Raw genomic sequence first — 20872 nt, forward strand, 5'->3', positions numbered from 1 at the left:
TTGTATGAACATTCAGGTTAAATTATGTATTAGCTTATTTAGTGGAAGTCTAAGATTGACAAGTATCTGCAGCAGGAAACGATATTTGAGAATTTAACTCCTCGTAAAATATGTACCATGAAGTAATTAGTGCCTTCAGCACACTACTGGTGCTCTGTCTCTATTAGTGGTTCTAGGCCTGTTGGCAAGATAGAAAATATATGTCTGCTAGTTGTAAACTTTATTCTGAAATCATAAATATACAGTCCTTAAAATGGACAAGTTAGCTATATTAATACCTTAAATTATATTAAATAAATAATGTTCTGTTCTAAATATTAATAATGCCCATAATTGGGCATAAGGCAGGAAAATAGCCACTGTAGTAGCTTACTTGCTATGATTTATTAAGGAAATATTACTTGTTCATTCTGAAAATAAAAGCTGAGAGCACAGAAAAGTGGGGAGAAAAGGAAAAAGTGTTCAAGGATGGTTTTCCACATGAACCTCTAAGTTTAATTGACCAACATCATTCTTGCCTTATATTGGCAACTTGTAAGGCCTGGGACAGAATGGTAGTGCTAATGGAGAGGAGTGTTGCTCCTGGCATTGTCTCCCATTTTAATTCATTCAGGGATTATACAGCTAAAATTTACTGAAGCAGCTCTCAATCTGGGGCCTTTGGCAATGCTGCCATTTCTAAGAGCTAGAGTTCATGGCCAGAAACATTCCGTGTAACATCTAGGAAAAAGGACCAAGTGAGTGAGTGCTTTTACAAAGTATGGCATGGTTTTTAGCTTTTATTGTGTCATATAGTTTTGCTCTATGGGACAGACAGGGTTGTCAGACTAGCCTGACCTTGTCTATAACCTCCTTCCTGTAGCCTCTCTCAGTGATTGTTCCAGAGGTGGCTGTGTGACCTTGTTCTGGTCATCATGTGTAAGTGGAAGTCTCTGGGTAGGACTTCCTGACATGCCTGGCCCATGAATAAATATTTACTTAGGGTTAAAGTAAATGACCGATAATCTTTAAGTACCATTTATAAAATTTAATGCAAAGTCCCTTTTCTTTGCCCCTGACCTAAAAATGTTGCTTTCTTCTGTCATTCTTGGCACGGGTTCCTACACTGGATGACTTCTGTTCCTGTTGGTATGATTATTGTCTGTTTTACTAATGTTGTATACATTTGTCTTATCTAAAACTTGCCCCTGGGCATCAGCCTTGTACTTGAATTTCTTCCTGGAGAGCCCACAGGTACTGCACATTTCATGTGCCCCCAAAAGTGGGTTCATCTACTGCCCTCCCATCACCAAGCTTCACCTCTACTCATGATCACAATTGTGACTCCAGTCTCCCATCAGGGTCCTTCAGAATCCTCTGTAGCTGCCATTCCATTACAATTCCATCAAACAGGACATCTCAGGATCTCTCTCTAAGACTGTTTCCCAATGGTGATTACTTCCCTTCATGACTTTCCAGTCTGCCTTCTATACTTTTCTACTGGGTAAATTTCCAGAAAGGTGAATGGCTTGTGCCACATTCCTGCCTAATGCAATTGCCCAGCCTCCTAGTTTCCCTGAGAAAGCATGTCCTAGAGCAGAAGGTACTCCTGAGAGCATATGAAGACTTCCATGGGAGTCCGTTCTCAGAGATCAACTTCCAGGGCACTCTCCTTCCCCACCTCCTTCTCCATAAGTCAACATTTCCTACCTTATGGAAGAAAAGCATACATTTCACCTCTTCTGAATCTCACTATGGGGCGAGGCTCCATGGTACAAAAAAGATGTCAGATACAAACCAAGGAGACAGCATTTATTGAAAAAAATAAAACCCTACCTCGTCTATCCCACATAGTGGTCAGTGACACATGGCTCCTGAGGAACTGTCCAGAGAGACTCTCAGTAAGAAACATAGAAGGCAACTGTTCCATATTTCATGTAGATACCATATTCATGGCAAGGCTCTGGTCATCCATTGATCTGTATGTGTGCATGGAAGCTCAGGAGTGACACAGTCATCGTGGAGATATGAATATTAACATGTATATTTTAATTGAAAATTAAAGCCAGAATTTTTTTTCTGATTTCACCTATCAGTTAAAAGAATAAAGTCAGGCATTGCCAGTTAGGTTAGGATTGCCAGTTGGGATTCCTTTGGCAGGAATCTTCCAAAGCTTGAATCAGCTAAATCTCCAGCACTAAGGTTTGGAAGACTACTTCAAGCATGTATAAAGGGTGACCGTGTCATACACTCAGAGGACCTCATCAAAGAGAATGCTATGTAAGGTAGCCCTGTGTGATAAGAGGAAACTGTTATCAAACAATAATGCAATAGCAATAGTGTATTAAAAATGAAAAACTGTGTTTATTTTCCCCCACAATTTTTTGTTTGTATTAGGTGAAAAAATGTATATCTAAAGAAAACACAGCAGAATATTAATGTTACTTCAAAATTCTTGACGTAGCCTTTAGGTATACGTCCTAGAAGTTAAGAAAGTAAATTATTCTGGTGAGTAGTTAACAAATCTTTTGCAAGTCAATGTGTTTTGTTTCTCTGCCCTCAGAAAACTTTAAAAAGGACCTAATCAAAATGTCAGCAGGTGGATTATTTCCAATGACTTCAGTGTATTAGAACACTGTATTGTGGTTTTTTTGGTTTTTTTTTTTTTTTTTGCAAATGGCTCAGAGATCCAAAGTATTGATAGATATTGCTCTAATAAAACTTATACTCTCATTTATTATGTGAATTAGACTTCTCAAGACTTAAATCTATAGAATAGAAATGATGCTGAACCCTTTCTCGGTCCAGCAATAGGTGATATTCTTCCACAGTTACATGAACTCTTAGGCAGAGAGAGTACTTGGCTCCATCTGTCTCATTAAAATCTATATTTCTGACAAATTTTATATATTAGTGATTATTAAAATGTATATTTTTTATCAATTGTGTATTACAAGTAATTGTAATGAGAACGAATCCAAAAGAACTTCTAAGCACCTAGAGTTATACAACCAGAAGAAATTAAAAGAAAATTAATTTTAATCTATTCTTGTACAATATGATAGGGTAATCAGTATAAGACTTTCCAACAGTTGGGGCGCCTGGGTGGCTCAGTGGGTTAAGCCGCTGCCTTCGGCTCAGGTCATGATCCCAGATCCTGGGTTCGAGCCCCACATCGGGCTTTCTGCTCAGCAGGGAGCCTGCTTCCTCCTCTCTCTCTGCCTGCCTCTCTGCTTACTTGTGATTTCTCTCTGTCAAATAAATAAATAAATAAAATCTTTAAAAAAAAAAAAAGACTTTCCAACAGAAGTACATTAAGTTAAAGTTAAATCGTATCTGAGTCAAGTGTAATGGAAAACAAGTTCAAAACAAAAAGAGTGATGTAAACTTTCTGTTAGGTATTTGTTCGTAGCTTTCTTCAATGGGTAATAATGGGCATCCATTTGTACTTAGAATCCATTGGATACATTAAAAGAATCTTGAAACTTATTTTAAAATGTCAATATTTACATTATGCCAGAACATTATGCCAGAAATTATATCCTTTGCAGCTACTAGCCTTTATCATAATTTTTAAAATTACATTACCTTAAAAATGTATTGAGACCAAAGCACTGTGCAGAGTCAGTGCAATCTCTTCAAAATCCTAATGACAGTTTTTGAAGAAGTAAAAAAACTATCCTAAAATTCTTATAGAAACTAAAGGACTTCAAATAGCCAAAACAATCTTGAAAAGGAAGGACAAAGTTGGAGGAATCACACTTCCTGATTTCATACCTTGCTACAAAGCTACAGTAATCAGAATAGTGTGGTAATGGCATAAAGATAGACACATAGAGCAATGGGATAAAGAGCCCAGAAATAAACCTTTACACATATTTGATTATTGATATTTGATTGGGATGCCAAAACCTTTTAATGAGGAAAGGATTATCTGTTCAACAAATGGTTCTGCGAAAACTGGCTATTCCACATGCAAAAGAAAATCAGACCCTTACCTTATACCATATAGGAACATTAACTCAAAGTGGATCAAAGACTTAAATATGAGAGTTAAAACTGTAAAACTCTTAGAAGAAAACATAGAGGGGAAGCATGACATTGGATTTGGCAATGATTTCTTGAATGCAGCACCAAAAGCACAGGAACAAAAGAATATACCGATGAATTAGACTTCTTCAAAATTAAAATTTTTGTGCATCAAAAATACTACCAATAGAGTGAAAAGACAGCTCACAGCATCGGAGAAAATATTTGTGAATCATGTATCTGATAAGGAATTAATATCCAGTATATATAAAGAACTCCAACTCAACAACAAGAATTCCCAGTTCAAAAATCAGTAAAGGACTTGAATAGACATTTTTCTAAAGAAAGTATACAAATGGCCAAGAAGCAAATGAAAAGATGCTCAACACTCCTATCTATTAAGGAAATGCAAATCAGAACCACAATGACATGCCAATCCGTACCCACTAGGATAGAATGTCTACTATTTGGAAGAAAGAAAGAGAGAGAGAGAGAGAGAGATAAAAGAAAAGAAAAGAAAGAAAGAAAGATAGAAAGAAAAGAAAGAAAAAATAATAGCAAATGTTGGTGAGGATGTACAGAAATTGAGTATTTGTGCCTTGCAGGTGGGAAACTAAAAGGGTACAGCCACAGTGGAAGACAGTATGGAGGTCCTCAAAAACTTAAGCATAGAACTGCCTTATAGTCCAGCAATTCTACCTCTGGATATGTACCCCCAAAAATTGAAAACAAGGACTCAAACAAATACTTGAACACCAGGGTTCATAAGTGCATTATTTACAGTAGCCAGAAGAGGGAAGCAATCCAAGTAGCTATCAATGGGATGAATAGCTAAACAAATGTGTCTACATGTGCAATGAATATTATGTGACCTTAAAAAGGAATGAAATTCTAATGATTGCTACAATGTGAATGAGTCTTGAAAACATCATGTTGAGAGATATAAAGCAGACACAAAAGGACAAATACTGCAAAATTTCACTTACACAAAATGACTAGAATAGTTACGTTCATAGAAACCGGAAAGTAGAAGAGTGGTTACCAGAGGCAAGAGGGAAGGAAAATGGGGAGCTCCTTATAGGAACAGTTTTAGTTTGGGATGATGAAAAAATTCTAGAGATAGTGGTGATGGTTTTACAAGAGTGTGAATATGCTTAATACCACTGAAGTTTATACTTAAAAATGATTAAAATGGTAGATTTTAAGTTATGTATATTTTGCCACAATAAGATAAATAAATAAAAATCTATTGAGAGAGTTGTTCAGATGTGGAGCTACATTTAGGCAATACACGCATAGGTGTTCACATGTTTGAAGAACACCTGTCCAGTGTCCTTCACAGTCTGGACCCAGCCCTCTCCTCTCACTTCATTTTCTTTGTTCTAGCCACCTGGAAATCCACATCTGCTATAATTATGTACAAGTTCTTCCCCCTACCTGTAATGCCCATTCTCCCCCACCCCACACACCACCACCAAATTGATTAGTGGAATCTGCTATTGCAAGGACCCACCACCTTTGAAAAAGCTGTGGTGAATCCTATAGAGAGAATCCATTTCTCCCTCTACTGTGTTCCTAAAGAACTTTTTCATACCTCTGATTCATTTCAAACCTGTCTTCAACCAGACTGACTTCTTTAAGGACAAGGATGGTATTTGCTTCATCTTTGTAACTCAGATGCATACCACAGAGCATAATTTGAAGCAGGATCTAATAGTTCAGTAACTGAATTTTTAAAAATACATATGATTATTTCCTCCTAATTCTCCTTTGAGACAGAAGGCAGACCTTTTCCCCACTTTCCAGAACAAGAAAATAAGAAAATGTCACACGTTGCTTAGTCAACAGGCATCAGGTGGCTGATGGGGATGGAGAAAGAGCATAAAAAATCTGCCTTCTTACGACCCATGTCTGTGGAGGCAGGCACTAAGCCTTATCGTCAGTATGTTAGGTCCATTACTCTGTTGCTTATAAAACACATGTTTTTGAACACTTGCCATAGGTTTTGTCCAGAAATGAAATGCTCTTATATATATTTCTGCTACTCCTTCCATAATAAACCCCCCACCGTTGTTCTAACACCACAGTTTGGAAACAACTGTGTCATTAATGAACGATCCCAGATCCTAACCAATGACCTCCAGATGAAAGGCTCATTATTCCATTACTGGTCTCCAGAGCTGTTTTGTTCCCTAGCACTGTAGCACCGAATTTAGACTGAAGAGTTTAAGCCTTGAACTATAAAAAATGTAAGTAGTCCTTGACATAATTGGAGCGATTACATTCTATTGTGCCAAGAATTCCTTATTAAAAATCAATTTAATTGTGCATATACCATCTGGTCGGTATTATGGTCTTTTATGGGAAGGAACCGTGATTTTGTATTTGCCTGATGTTCTACTAGATAAGCATGTCATTTCATAGAAAGGGGGGAATTTTGTAGCACTGAAAAATTAGTAATTAAAGAAATTTAAAAGTGCTTACTAGACTTTCCTGTATTTAAACTCTTGTGGCTTTTGAGCTGTAAGATTTAATACTTTATATCATTCAGGATTTTAGTGGAAAAGAAAGTAAGAAATGTGTAGGTGCATATCATATGCTACATTTATTTTTATGAAAAATTTCTTATATTTTTGAAACTCTAGTTCCCATTAATAAGACTTAATTGTCACATTAGTATTTGTGTTGTCTTTTTATTCAAAGAATTTAGATAAGGAAACGCTAGAGGTTTGCTTTTGATTGTCTGCTAGCTTGGTTTCTATTATACTAGCAAAAGATCGTAATATTTTAGCTCACAGTATTGCAGGAAAATATGTCAAACCAGAGTGACTGCATTTTATTATGCAAAATGGGGGACATTTGGGCAGCCTGTTTTTCAAAAACACTGTATACTCTAAGGTAAAAGGATCCTTTAGTTTTCTTACATGGCATTAGAGGCTTAAGGTTTGGGTCATTTTCTTTAATTTTTTGATCTGCTTATGTGCTTATGGTTGTGACGTATTTAGTTCACATTACAATCTTAAAACATCAGTGTTGTAAATTAATAGCCATAAATGATTCAATTCTGAATCACCTTAACTTCAATGTTGTTTTAAAAAATCACTTGTTATAGGGCGCCTGGGTGGCTCAGTGGGTTAAGCCGCTGCCTTCGGCTCAGGTCATGATCTCAGGGTCCTGGGATCGAGTCCCACATCGGGCTCTCTGCTCAGCAGGAAGCCTGCTTCCCTCTCTCTCTCTCTCTGCCTTCCTCTCCGTCTACTTGTGATCTCTCTCTGTCAAATAAATAAATAAAATCTTTAAAAAAAAAAAAATCACTTGTTATATAGGGTCTGATGTTAACAGCGACCTATTTGGCACCAGCCACAATGTCTTTGATCTTCTCTGTGCCCCGATTTCCTCATTTTGTGAAATGGGGACAATGCCTACTTATTAAATTCCTATGAGATTTAAATGAGATATTCATTTGGAATGTTGCCAAGATTCTTGGCACGGGACATAAGTTAGCTTTTATCAGCATCAGAAATACCAAGATGACCATTCTGTAGTGTGTGGCTTTCTTTCCATTTGTTCATTTAAAAAAAAAAAATGAAGCTAGGAGATTAAGGAAGTTGCCTGTACTCATGTAGCAATTAAGTGCTCAAACTAGGATGAAATGTGTTTGGCCAAATCCATCATCTGTCTTGTGCTCCATTTGAGTGACCTTCCCTCTTTAATGTTAAATGCTAATATTCTGCATGTATTCATTTATCGAGCCCCTGGACTGCACTAGATTCTGAGTGTGTAAGAGTGAGCAGAATCTTTATCATCCCCAGCCGTGTTGATCTTACACACGGTGGGGTAGACAGGCAGCAAGCAGTGCAAGAAAAATTATCAATGTGACGAGCTAACTTAGCAATGAGCCTGGTGCAGTGATAGAGAATAACAAGGCCTTTTCTTCTATTGATTCTTTAACGTAATGCTGATGTGTTATAATAATGATAGAGATGTATAAAGAAAAATAATTTCTCCTTATCTGCCTCCATTCCTTTCCAGGTAATCATAGGAACAGGTTAGCTATGCTACTTTTCTGTGCACTCATACAAATACATGTAAATTATGATGTTTTTCTTGTGGTTTTACAGGAAAAAAAATGGGTTTTATACATCGGCTCAGTCAGTAGAGCCTGCGACTCTTGATCTCATGGTTGTGAGTTCAAGCCCCACTCTGGGTATGGAATTTACTTTTTAAAATATTAATTTTTAAAAGTGGTTCCTTTACACATTGCTCCATAACTTTTTGTTTGCTTGCCTTAAGAAGTCCTTACAGGTTTTATAAGTATGTGGTGTTTGCTGCCAACATCAGACCTGTCAGGGACCAACTCAAGAGAAAACTCTCCAGAGATTTTAGAACGGAAGCCCTGCCCATTATTACAGTAGTCTCTATTTAATGCTGACCACAGGATCCCATAATTATTGGACTGAAGACACTTGACTTTTTAGAGTATCTTGCTGTTACTACTACTACTATTATTATTACTACCATTATTATTCTGACAACCCTTTGCTCTAGAATAGCATCCCTGATTTTTTTCCCCTTGATTTCCTGTCTACCCGCCTACCTGTCTACCAACTTACCTATTTATTTTGTCTTTTCTTTTGTCAATCTAGTACTATTTTTTTTATCATCCATTCCTTTCTTTACATTCCTGTAGACTTAAAGTTTCAAAAGATAAGTGCTTACACTTTTACAGACTTGCTACGTTGACCCCCGACCAATAAAGAACTTTAGGGGTTTTTCCCCCCCTGTGCTTTCTGCTTGCCTTTATTTTTGTTTTCCACAATTACCCATACTGAAAAACAAGGTAGATTTTTACATACAGGTGCTTTTATTTATGAGAATGGATTTCTAAAAATAGGCCTTTTAGATGAAGTATGTGCTTATTTTTTCCTAATACACATGGCCAGATCAAATTCCAGAAAGACTGTAGCACTTTGACTTTTAAACAGGTATCTGTAATGCCAGTTAATCAGCTCAGCCCTGACGTGCAAATCAGATCATGATGTTATTGCCACTTTAGCAAGAAACCATATGGCTAATTTATTTAATTATTCCCCGTAGGGTACTTTCCCACCTCAGTCCTCTAGCCTGGGTCTTGGAAGAACAGAGTCAATCAAGGAACAGGTCCTCCCTCTCCCAAATGAGGCAGTCATCTAAGTATGCCGACTGTTAGTTGAGAAGCGGAGTGCAGCAGGTACAGCCCGCTGAGATCGTGCAATGTGGCCAGGACCTCTAGACAGGGGTTTGTGCAATTAGCCAAGACGGTTACTGCATTTTTGGCAGTGAGGCAGCAGTTAAAGCAAAGAAGGATCTTTTTCCAAGAAGGAAAAGCCATTTAATAAGTTTGAGTCAGTTTGCTCATAACAGGACTGCATTTGAGGACCAAAAACCCCAGGAGCTTGGCAAGCCATCAGTGCTTGGCAGGTCTTCCCACCAACTCACCAAGTCTGAGGCCGGCCAGGCAGAACTTGGCTCCCTCCGCTTTGACTGTATTCATTTAATAGCATTCCTAGTTAACAAGAAAGTGAAGGCAGAGGAGTCTTTCTCCCTATTAATACAGAAGAGTAAAGTGCAGTGGCTAAGCAAGCGATGGTCCAAGTAACTCCCATCAGTGGAGGAACAGGGCGTCTGTCTGTGTTGAGGGCTGTGTGGTGGGTGTAATGCTTGGGGCATGTGGGCCACCAAAAAGGACGTTTGTGTTTAGGAATTGGGCAGTGCTTTCTCTTACGTATACGAATTAACATTTGTATATGACTACCCAGTGCGAAGGTCTGATTTTGTAGTGTGTCAGGGAACCATTGTGTATTTGTCTCATGAATAAATGAAGCAGCAACTAAGTACGTTTGTATAAATTATTTAAAAATACAGTGTGTCCTCATACATTTTCCATTTCACCTATGGAACTCTTGCCAAGATGAAATCAAGTGTGAGTGTTTACAATGTAAGAGAAAACCAGCTTGTGGATTTTGAAATTAGGAGGTGGATTTTTTCGTTTGTTTGTTTCATTTATTTGGGTTTGAATTTTGTTTTTCTCCACAAATATTTCCAATGAAATAAACAGGTCTCATCGTCTAATGATGGATCACATGAATGAAGATTGAAATTGAACTGGAAAATGTTGAGAACGAGCTTGTTTATACTTTTCAAAATGCCACAGCACCACCTGCAACTGATAAAAATTTAGTACAAACATATCAAAAATCTTTAAAGAGACATGTGGCCAAGCCAGCGCCAACTTGGACAGGATCAGAGCACTGGCTGCTGAGAGGAAGTATCCCAACATGCAGCTAATCAAGGATGTTAATCTGAAGTAAAGATTAAAATATTTTACATGGTTCAGGATTGCTTGGAGCAAAGGTTAATGCTGGGAAAGAAATGGTTGATTTCTTGGGATTTTTTCCCCCTATTATATATTTTCCGCAGTGGGAGTGTCTTAGTTATGTGAAATTCACTTAGTCTTTAGAATAATTTCTCATTAACAATTTATAAGGCTATGTTTCTGGTAGAAGGATCTAAGTTTCTGAAATTCTGGGTTTACATCCAATGCTACCATGACCTCTAAAGACTAGAGCCTGTGGTTCTGTGTATGAGGTCAGGCCAAGGAAGAGTTACTCAAAAAGAAGTGAGGCTTTCCTAACCCCCAGCCAACCCCTAATCCCCACACAAATGGGAGCCTGCCTTTGTGCAATCTGTCACATACCATTCTTTCACTTAAAATAAGCTTCTGTTACGCCGAGATTTCTAAGTTTTATCAGGTTGACCTAATAAATTTATTTTTCACCCAGTAGTGGCCATATTGATTGACATTTTGGACCAGGTAATTCTCTGTTGTAGGAAGCTGCCCTGGGCATTGTAGGATTACATGTAGCCAAATCTTTGGCCTCTATGAACAAGATGCCAGTAGTGCCCTCACAAAGGTCTCCAGACGTTGTCAGTGTCCTCAGAGGAAAAATCAACTCTAGTGGAGACATACTGCTTGAAATACTTATGTAAATAAAACATGAACACGTTTTGAAAATTTCAAAATGGTGCAAGAGGTATGACACTCCATACCACCTCTTAACACTTCTGTGTAAAGATAATGAATGTTAAGTTTCTTACATGTTTTCCAGAAAGTTACCATGCAAAAGTATATGGATCTATTCTAAACAGTCATGACCATTCAAGAATATACCTTGATATTTTTCATTTTAATATATCTGTGAGACGTTGTATTACAACACAGTTTGTATTATTCTTTTTAATGTCTGCACAGTATTGCTCTGTTACAGATGAACCATAATTCATTTAACTAGCTATCAGTGTACATATGGGTTCTAATTTTTTTTATCCTTTTGAACACCATGTTAAACATCCTTGTGTTTTCATGTTGAATACTGTGTGATTATAACTATATCATTTAGAGTATTCCCTAAAAATGGAATCACTAGGCCAAAGGAAAAGTACATTAAATGTATTTGTGGACAGTGCTACACTAGTATCTGGGTAGGAGGTAGCCATTTCCTCAGGTTATGAAACTTTAAGTCTTTGCTCATGATACCCCTCTGTGCGTGTATTTCATAAAAAGTGAGATTTCCTATATTTATAAGTTGTTTTTTTAACCCCTGTGATTACACTGCATATATTCTTTGCCTATTTCCCTAATAGCTTATTAGACATTTTCTTTCTCATTTGTAGGAACTCTTTATATATTAAGGAAATTAGTCCTTGTCATCTTAGTTGTCACAAGTATGTGTGTACTATTTATTTTCTTTCAACATTATTAATGTTTTTCTCTATAGAAACGAGTTGTTTCAAATTTAGCCCTCTTTTGGTACAATTTCTGTTTTTAAAGTCTACAGAGTTTTACATATAAAAGTGCTTCCCCCCCCCCCATTTTCTTCTATTACTATGAGCTTGGTTTTTTATGTTTAACTATTCAAGCCATCTATAATTCATTTGAGTATATGGAGTGAGACCAAAATACCACACAATTTTTTCTAAATATCATGCTGTTGACAAAGTTGCCTCATATTTGGGTGCAAAATAATAAAGCAATATCCATACTTGGTGCTTGCAAAGAACCAAGAGAGGGCTGTTGTAACACAGTGAAGGAGAAGTGGTGCTGTCTGGACAACAGGCAAGGACCTGTTCTGTAGGCCTTGGTAAGTCAGGATTGTGAATTTGATTTTATTCAAATAGTGTTTCTTTTTCATGGTGGCTTCACATGTTTCTCTATATATAACATATATTTTGCTTTTTTTAATCCACTGAACATTTAAAATTTTCTGTATTATATAACAGACACACTATTACTTCCGTCATCACATTTTCTGTCATGTTTTTAGCTCTTAATGTTTCCTTGGTTTCTGTCTTTTGTTGAAATTCTTGTCCTGTGTTACTTCCCTAAGGCCTTGTAATATTCTCTCTGGCCTCTGGTATTGTATACTGCTGGGGAGAAATGTGAAGCCAGTTGATCTTTCCCCTTGTAGGTTAGCTGCTTTTTCTGCCATAATGTATTAAAGTAGCAGTCTTATAAAATTTTAACTCATTAATTCACATATCAGGATACTGGAAGGTATTAATCTTTATCTGTGGTTTTGTTTTCTGGGGACAAATGGTTCTCTCCCTATTGGCTGAGAAAGGTATTAGAATATTTCAGAATTTTTCTTTTATTATATCTTTGAACATTTTTTTTTTCTATTCTACTTGTTCTTCTTTTTTTTTAATGTACACCTTTTTTGGGGAATATTTTGGTTATCTTTGAGAGGCTATCAGTTTCTCTTAAAATGAATGTTAACCTTTTGTACTTTGTTTGACATATTTTTTCCCCAGCCTTCCCTTCCTATCCCTAAGTGCTGTGTCGGCATTATCAGTTCTGGGAACTATCCCCCTTTATGTGCCTTTCATCTGCAACACTGACTTTTTCCTGTTTGTTTCCTTCTTTGATATCTGGGCATCTTATTCTAGCTCTTATTTCAATGAAAAGCCACACTTTCTTGAGCTCTTCTTGTGCTTGTCAAGAGCATTCAAGATATTCTCCTACCTTGTGACCTGGTTCTTTCTGTAAAGATTAGTTCATATTATTTTCATTTATTTAACTATTATATTATTTCATATACATATATGTGGGTGTGTGTGTATATGTGTGTGTGTGTGTATACATATATATATATACATATATATATAGTGTTTTCCTTATTATTTTCTGATGATGTGTAAGGAAGAGGGGCTGCAAAGTTGTCTCAGAACAATTTTGTCATCAAATGTTCTGCCTCTTCCACACTAGTCACCTGTAACTTGACAGCAGTAAGCACCTCCCTCACTGCCATTTCTTCTCCTTCGGTGAGTTGAAGTTCCATGTATCTCACACTGAATGTCTGTATGTTACGGGTTTTCTGCCAGAGGAGTTTGCATTTCTTTCTTTTCAGGTTCCCTTGATCAGAGTCTGCCCAGTTAATGGCCATTTATCCTCCCTATTTTATCCTGCCATCCTCCTCATTGCTCCCCTCATTGCGGGGAGAAACCGCATTTGTGTATACATTGCCCCTAGAACCTCAGTTTGCTTGCCGTGCTGAATGGGGCAAGGGGCTTCAGCCATGACTTTTCTCTGCTTCTAGATTTCACCCTTTAAATATAAGAGTTGATTCAGCTGTTTCTTGGATAGTTTCCCTTATTTCCTGCAAAACTTTTTACTCTGTAGGTTTTGTCTGCTATTGGCAGTCCCCCTTGTTTGAACTAGTCTTGTTGCTTTTATTACTTTCATTCTGTGTCATCTGTATTTTAATAAAGGCTATTCCATAGTTTCATTGAAAATAGCTATTTTCTATTTTCAATTATTTTTGCTGTTTTCAATTATTTTTGCTGTTTTCAGTTGATGTAGGGAAGGGGGGAGAGGTGTAGAAATATCACTACCTTCAACAAAAGATGACAAATTAACTGAATTAAACAATAAAAGTTAAGTGTTCACTAGATATTTATCAGGGTTTGCTCATTTGTTTGAATGGGAGAATATGAAAGTATAACACAATCTTGGGGAAATAAGGTTATAACTCTTAAAACAATTGACAAATATGCTTGAGTCAGATGTGGATCCAGGCTCTCATTGCACTAAAATTTTGGCTGAAGTATTGATTGTCAAGGCCACCAGTGGTTAGAAAGCAGTGCGATTGGAAATGTTGTTTTAGGGACAGCTAATATTTGAACAGGTGTTGTAAAAAATATTCGGCATGCAGAACACAGCACAAACTTCTGATTCTTAGTCCCCCATCAATATTTCTTGACTGGAAACAGCCACACCTCTTGGGGACCTCTTGGGTGACTGTTGGATTTATGAGTGAATTGGTGTGTGGAAGGATTTTTGAAGATCAGCAAGGTCAGCAAGCTTATCTTAGGTTTAAGAGACTTCATAGTAGCTTTTTGAACCAGAGGATGAGATAATGAGAGCTGTTCTTAAGAAAATTTCATCTGTCAATTGAATTGAGGTGTATTTCATTTGATTCCACTGGGGCTTGGTGAGTCCTTTGTCCTGGGTATCACACTCAGTACAGTTGTGCATGTAAGGAACCTGGATTCAAGAAACTGGTTTGGAAAAATCTGACTCAGTAAAATTTCAGTAGTAGACTTGATCTCAACTCTTATTATCATGGGGTGGCTGTTCTGTGTTGCCATTGTAGTTCAACTCTAGTAACAGATTCAGTCTGTCATGATTTTTACCACTTAGGTGGAATCTGTGATTCGCACAGGATGCTTTAAAGTCTACCTTCAAATCAGTGGAATCCTGTTGTATCCCCAGAATTCAGATGACTTTAAGCAGTGGCACTTTGCATTTCATTTTTCCATATTCGTTCCCTTCTAAATCAGGTTTTCATCCATCCTCGTGATCCTCGACCCTCTCCTAGTGCAGTCTTACTGCTCCACATCTTCTACTAATTATGCCTGTCTGATTCCTCCTTCTCTAAAATATTTTTATTCCCTGGCATTTTGCTCCACAGTTGTTTTTATGTCAGTCTTGCTTAATCAATTAGAATTACAGTCCACTTGAAGACATAAATAATTGTCTACATTCTATTTATTTCTACATCCCATGTTATTCCTGAAGATGATTTGAGCATGTTCCTTCCGTACTACCACATTTTGACCTTTGCTGAGGAGGTGGACATCTGATTAAGGGGGGTCGGTATTTTATGAGCTAAGTTCACAAATGACCAACAGAGGAGTTTTTGTTGTTCTTTATTTATGGTTTTTATCTGTTTGAAAGTCCTACAAAGATCAATCATGTTTAACAAATCAACTTTATAGGGGAAAAGAGCGTGAATTTGAGACTCTTCCAGTCAATGAGAAAGCGTTGCCATGAAACACATTCAATATAAATTAAACATAAGTTGCTTTTCTGTAAATATGTGCACTTACCAAATTGATGTATGCCTTCAGGACAAAATCCCCTTAAAATATTGGTACATGTGATATTGGGACTTTATATTTTATGAAAGAACAGACCGCCACATCCTGTGGCTCTTTATCCCTCAGCAGCTGTGTCCAGCTGGTGGTCCACATTCCCCCCGCTACTTCTTCAGTGAATGGAAACATTTAGGTCAATATTGATATAAAACTTCTCGAACTTTCTTCTCTTCCAGCTTTGGTTCGCCTTTGTTAATGGATTTTCTGGGCAGATTTTATTTGAACGTTGGTGCATCGGCTTGTACAATGTGGTAAGCATTCTCCATCTCTATCAGATAGCATGCAGAACTTCAGTGACATTCCTTTATTGTTTATGTCTGGGAAGTGTATCTAAGTCAATCATCTGCGCACATAGCAGGCAGCACAAATACGTCTTTAGAGCCTTTGTTGCGGCGACACATCCTGCAGGGGCCCGAGTCCTCCACACATGGTTTCAATCATAGCAGATCATTCTTGAATAACCCCATGAAATTATTAACCCATATATCTTGATAATAGATCCTTGTTACCTCCTTACTAAATGTCTGCACAACATTTCCATGTTTTTAGCTCGAGTAAAAATTTCTGAGCTACATCGCAACCCCTTCCACTTCATAATTTTATTTCTGAATTCCTCAACACAGACATGTATATATAGTACATAATCTAATGTCCTTCTTGTCCTTAAAAGAGCATCTGTCCTTGCGGAAGAATGTTTTCTTCTACTGCTAGTGCTAGAATAATGAATGCTGACTTCTAGCTCCCATGGTGAATGGTAATCAGCCTGTTCGGTATTTTTCATGATTTTAGAGTTCTTTTTTTCATTACTTCGCTATCACGGATTCAAAAGCTAAAAATAAATATGAACTACAAGCCAAAAATGATGAAGTGTAGCTACTTAGCTTTTTGTTTGGCAGCGAGAACTCAGGGGCTCACAGCCTGGTGCTTTAGAGACCCCAGCATGCAACATTTCGAGTTGCACGTCCCCGTGTCTTTTGGACACTAACTCTGACCTTGCCTGCCCGGTGGGAGTTTACGGTCAGAAGTAGCCATCATAGGTAGATTCAGATGGCAGTTACCAGACATACAGTATACATCGTGGAGCTATAAATATTTAAAGCTTGTATATACATTTGTGGCTGCATGTTCAAGTCATCTGTCCACTCCTCAGTCTTTTTTCTTTTTTAGTAGCTACCATGCTCGTTGCTGGGTGTTAAATGCTGCATATGACAGGTTGTCCCAGCCCTGTGTAGCTTAACAAGTAAAGAGGGCCAAATGGATAGAATAACCTGCCACTGGGACCTGAGTTCAGATCTGGAGTTTAAAGAGCACCGGTCAGTTACCGACTGTCCCACGACCAAGTGCACTAGCACATTTGTTGCTAATACTTAGTCTCAAAAGGCAAAGGTGACCGTATTGAGAGCAGGGCTGAATCAATGCCCATTTATCAGCTGTGCCAGAAGTTAAAGCTACTCTAATTCACCTACCACATGGAGAGAGGCTCAGGGACCTCCCCTTGGATGGATTGGTAATTTTGCAGAACATGCGACTGTTTTGAGCAGATTAAAATTATGTTGACTGTTCCATAATGATTTAGTGCCAGAAAGGGCCAAATCCATGCTCATATACATATTTATAAATAGGAATATATATGTATAAATAGGAAGCTGTGTGATGGTGCTTTATAGCAAAGGAGTAGAATATAAGTCACCTGGTCAGAGGCATGGAGGCTAGCCCTACTTCTATACTCAGGCATAAGAGCTGGATTCTTTTCTTAGCTCTGGGCAGCCTTGGACAATTGAAATTAATCCAACAAACTCGTATTGAGGACGTGCTATGCATGAAATGCTGATAGGCTTTAAGACAGCATTGGTCAAAATAGGGTCTACATCCCACTTACATTAGAATAACCAAGGTTTGTTTGAAGATGTAGATTTCTAAGCCCCATCAGAGTTTCTCAGATTTACTGAAAAATACAACAAAATTTTAAACTTTTTTTTTTTTTTTTAAGTAATGGTTGTGCATATGAAAATTTAGGACCCATGGTGAACTTTTGATCCCTAGAGTTGGGAATGTGTGGTATGCTCTTTGTGTCCCTCAGAAAAGAGAATATTGCTGTAAAGAAGTGAATTTCAAGGTGAAATGGCCCTATGTCATGTCGCTACAGGTCCACAGAAACAGCTGTTGGAGTGAGCCACCAACCAGTGGTGGCAGATTTGGGAAGGTCAAGGGTCCACGAAGTGGTGTCAAAAAGTGTTGGCCTCCAGGAGACAATCATGCTGAAAGGGCCAAACCTTTTGAGAACATGGAAGTTTGTCCCCATTGGAATTGTTCTGTGGGGTGGGGGGAGCACATAGGTGGCTCAGTAGATTAAGTACCTCCTTTCGGCTCAGGTCATGACCCCAGGGTCCTGGGATCAAGCCTCCTGCTCAACAAGGAGCCTGCTTTTTCCTCTACCCCTCCCCTTGCTTGTGCTTTCTCATGTTCTCTCTCTCTCTCAAATAATAAATAGATAAAATCTTTAAAAAAGTTATTGTTTTGGTAACTTTTGTTTGAAATATACTGAAACTTCGAGAAATTGAAACTTAGAGAAATAATGCAACAGAGTATGAAGAACTCCTGTATTAGATTCCTAGTTATTAGCATTTTGTCCTCATTTGCATTATCTCTCTGCGCATGTGCATGTGTGTGCACAGCCCTGACGGGCACACATGTGCACACCCATAGACATGAGTGTGCATACACACATACCCACGGGCGCTCATGGTGCACACCCACCAACACACTTATTTCTGAATCAGTTGAAAATAACACATCAGGCCCCCTTACTGCTTAATACTTTGGTGCATAGATGCTAAGACCATTCTCTTATCTAACCACAGTATAATGATTGAAATCTAAAATTTAGCATGGATACAATACTATTATCTGATCCATATTAGTCCATATTCCAGTTTTTGCCACTTTTGTTCCAACAAGGCCTGTTTAGTAGATTTTTCCCACTCCAGCCTCACTGCACAGAGTACAGTCTGGTACAAGAGGCAGTTTGGGACATCTGAGACATTCACTAGTGACCCCTCTTCTGGGCTGGATTTCCTCCTGCCATTTTCTCCAAACAGTATTTCTGCCTTGCTGGTCTTACTTTTTCTTTTCTGTAGTTACTCTTTATGTTTATGTTTGATTCCCCGGGTCAGCTAAAGTAGCGAGTCATCATTTCTCATAGTAGATTAAATAGCATTAAAAGTGACTTGAAACTCTTAAATCTCTCAGAATAATGAATGAAGGAATGCCATCCCATTGGATTCTCATTAAATCCATAATCAAATTTCTCCATCATTTTGTTTTATGGTTATAAGAACCACCATGATCAGATGGATTTCAGTTAGATTTCATCTCTTATTTTATGAAGAGATAACTCAATGTGTTTTAAGCTGTTTCAAAAGTTTATCCCATTTAATCTTATCAAGCCAGCATAATTTGAAGAAAAAACTGTGAGCCATCCTCGCTTTTAAACAGAATTATAAAAATCTACATAAATAGCAAATAGAGTTCAACAGTGTATCAAAAGAGTAAAATATTTGACCAAGTAGGGTTTATTTCAGAAATATAGGAGGTTCAAACTTTTAAAATATTTCTAAATATCATTATATCAACAAAAGAAAAAAGAAAAACCTGATCTCATCAGTGGATGCTGAGAATGTATTTGAGGAAAGTCAGCTGCCATTCCCAAAATAAGAACTTTAAGTAAAATAGGAAAGAAAGAAACCTTTAACTATAATCCAGACTATTCATATAAAAAAAAAAAAAAAAAACCGGTAGCATATTGCCATAAATGGTAAAATCCTTAAATGATTTCATTTTAAATAGGAAATTAGTCAGGGATACCTGAAATCACTGTATAATTCAGCATTGTTTTTGGAATTTTCAGCAACTGCCAAGAAAATTAAATAACTATTACAAATACTAGAAAAAAATTATTTCTGTGCTTATACAAATATGCACACAAAAAGTGTCCTTTTAAATGTGTTCGTAAGTGGCTGTCTATCTAGAAAACCCAGAAAATACCAGTAAAGAAATACTAGAATTATAAGAGAATTTAAAAGGTGACTAGATCCATAATAAACATGTAAGACCCAATAGCTATTTTCTATCCTAACAATCAATAGCTTTTTTTAAACTCTAGCAATGAGCACTTAGAAATGCATGGGTAGGGGCACCTGGGTGGCTCAGTGGATTAAAGCCTCTGCCTTCGGCTCAGGTTATGATCAGGGTCCAGGGATCAAGCCCCGAATCGGGCTCTCTGCTCAGCAGGGAGCCTGCTTCCCCCTCTCTTTGTGCCTGCCTCTCTGCCTACTTGTGATCTCTATCTGTCAAATGAATAAATAAAATCTTTAAAAAAAAATGCATGGGTATAATAATTGCTTTCATACACATTACATAGGAATAATTTTTATAGTACCAAGTAGGAAAAAAATCCAAAATCTTTTTGAAGTATACAAAATAGAGTTGAACAAATAGAAGGCATATTATTCTTTCATATGAGAAGGTAATATCATTAAAAAAGCTCCTCTAAATTGATATATAAATTTATGTATTCCAATAGAATCCCAGTGATTGATTGGTGGGGGGGGAGGGCAGTTACATAAAGTGATATCAAAGTATAAATAGAATTAACATGTACCTGAGAATAAAGATGTACAAAAAAGAACAATTGTAAGGGTCAACTTCTCTTTACTAAACGTCGGACTATAGTACGAGCCTGTTGTAACCAAGTCAATGTGATGCTGATGTGAAACTGGACTAGGCAGTTAGGGAATCCAGAAGTAAATTCCAGTTTTGGATTCCAGATCTGTAATATGTGAGAATTTAATAAACGTCAAAGGTGCTATTCTAGCTAAATGGGAAATGTTTGGATTAATTGTGTTCTAACAACTTGGCTCTTTATTTGGAAAAAAATAAAATTGGACTCCTATCCTATACCACATTGATAAATAAATTCCAGATATGTTAAGGTTTACGTGTGAAAAATTAAAACTGTAAGCTTCCTGCAAGAAACTCCTTAAAACTTTAATAACTGTAATTGGACACTCAAAGCTATTCTTGACCATATAAAAATTAAGCACTTTTATATGGCAAGAGAAACCATCAAGAAAGCCAGGAGACAGAATTCATTTGGATGGAACTTTATAATACAAAGACAGAATGGATATCTGTTATAATCCAAGAACTCTTAGAAAAGTGGATAAACCACAAATAGAAAACGGACAAAGGACCTATCTAGACCATTCACAAAACTGCAAATCCACATGTCCAACAAATAAATAAAAACATTCTCAAGCGCATCAGTAATCAGGGAAATGTGAATTTTTTAAAAAGATTTATTTATTTATTTTAGAGAGAGAGAGAGAGC

At 37.3% G+C, this 20872-nt stretch overlaps 1 protein-coding gene across 1 annotated transcript in view; it reads left to right on the plus strand.

Annotated features, from left to right (window-relative positions):
* The window catches only part of LOC125096200 (phospholipid-transporting ATPase IB-like), a 659532-nt gene that overhangs the window by 472145 nt on the left and 166515 nt on the right, over positions 1 to 20872 (plus strand). Inside the window, exon 28 of the mRNA XM_047722948.1 lies at positions 15660 to 15734. Coding sequence (XP_047578904.1) covers positions 15660 to 15734 — 75 coding nt within the window. The remainder of the gene's footprint in view (positions 1 to 15659; positions 15735 to 20872) is intronic.

This window comes from Lutra lutra, chromosome 3 (assembly GCF_902655055.1).
Source record: "Lutra lutra chromosome 3, mLutLut1.2, whole genome shotgun sequence".
NCBI classification, from domain to species: Eukaryota; Metazoa; Chordata; class Mammalia; order Carnivora; family Mustelidae; genus Lutra; species Lutra lutra.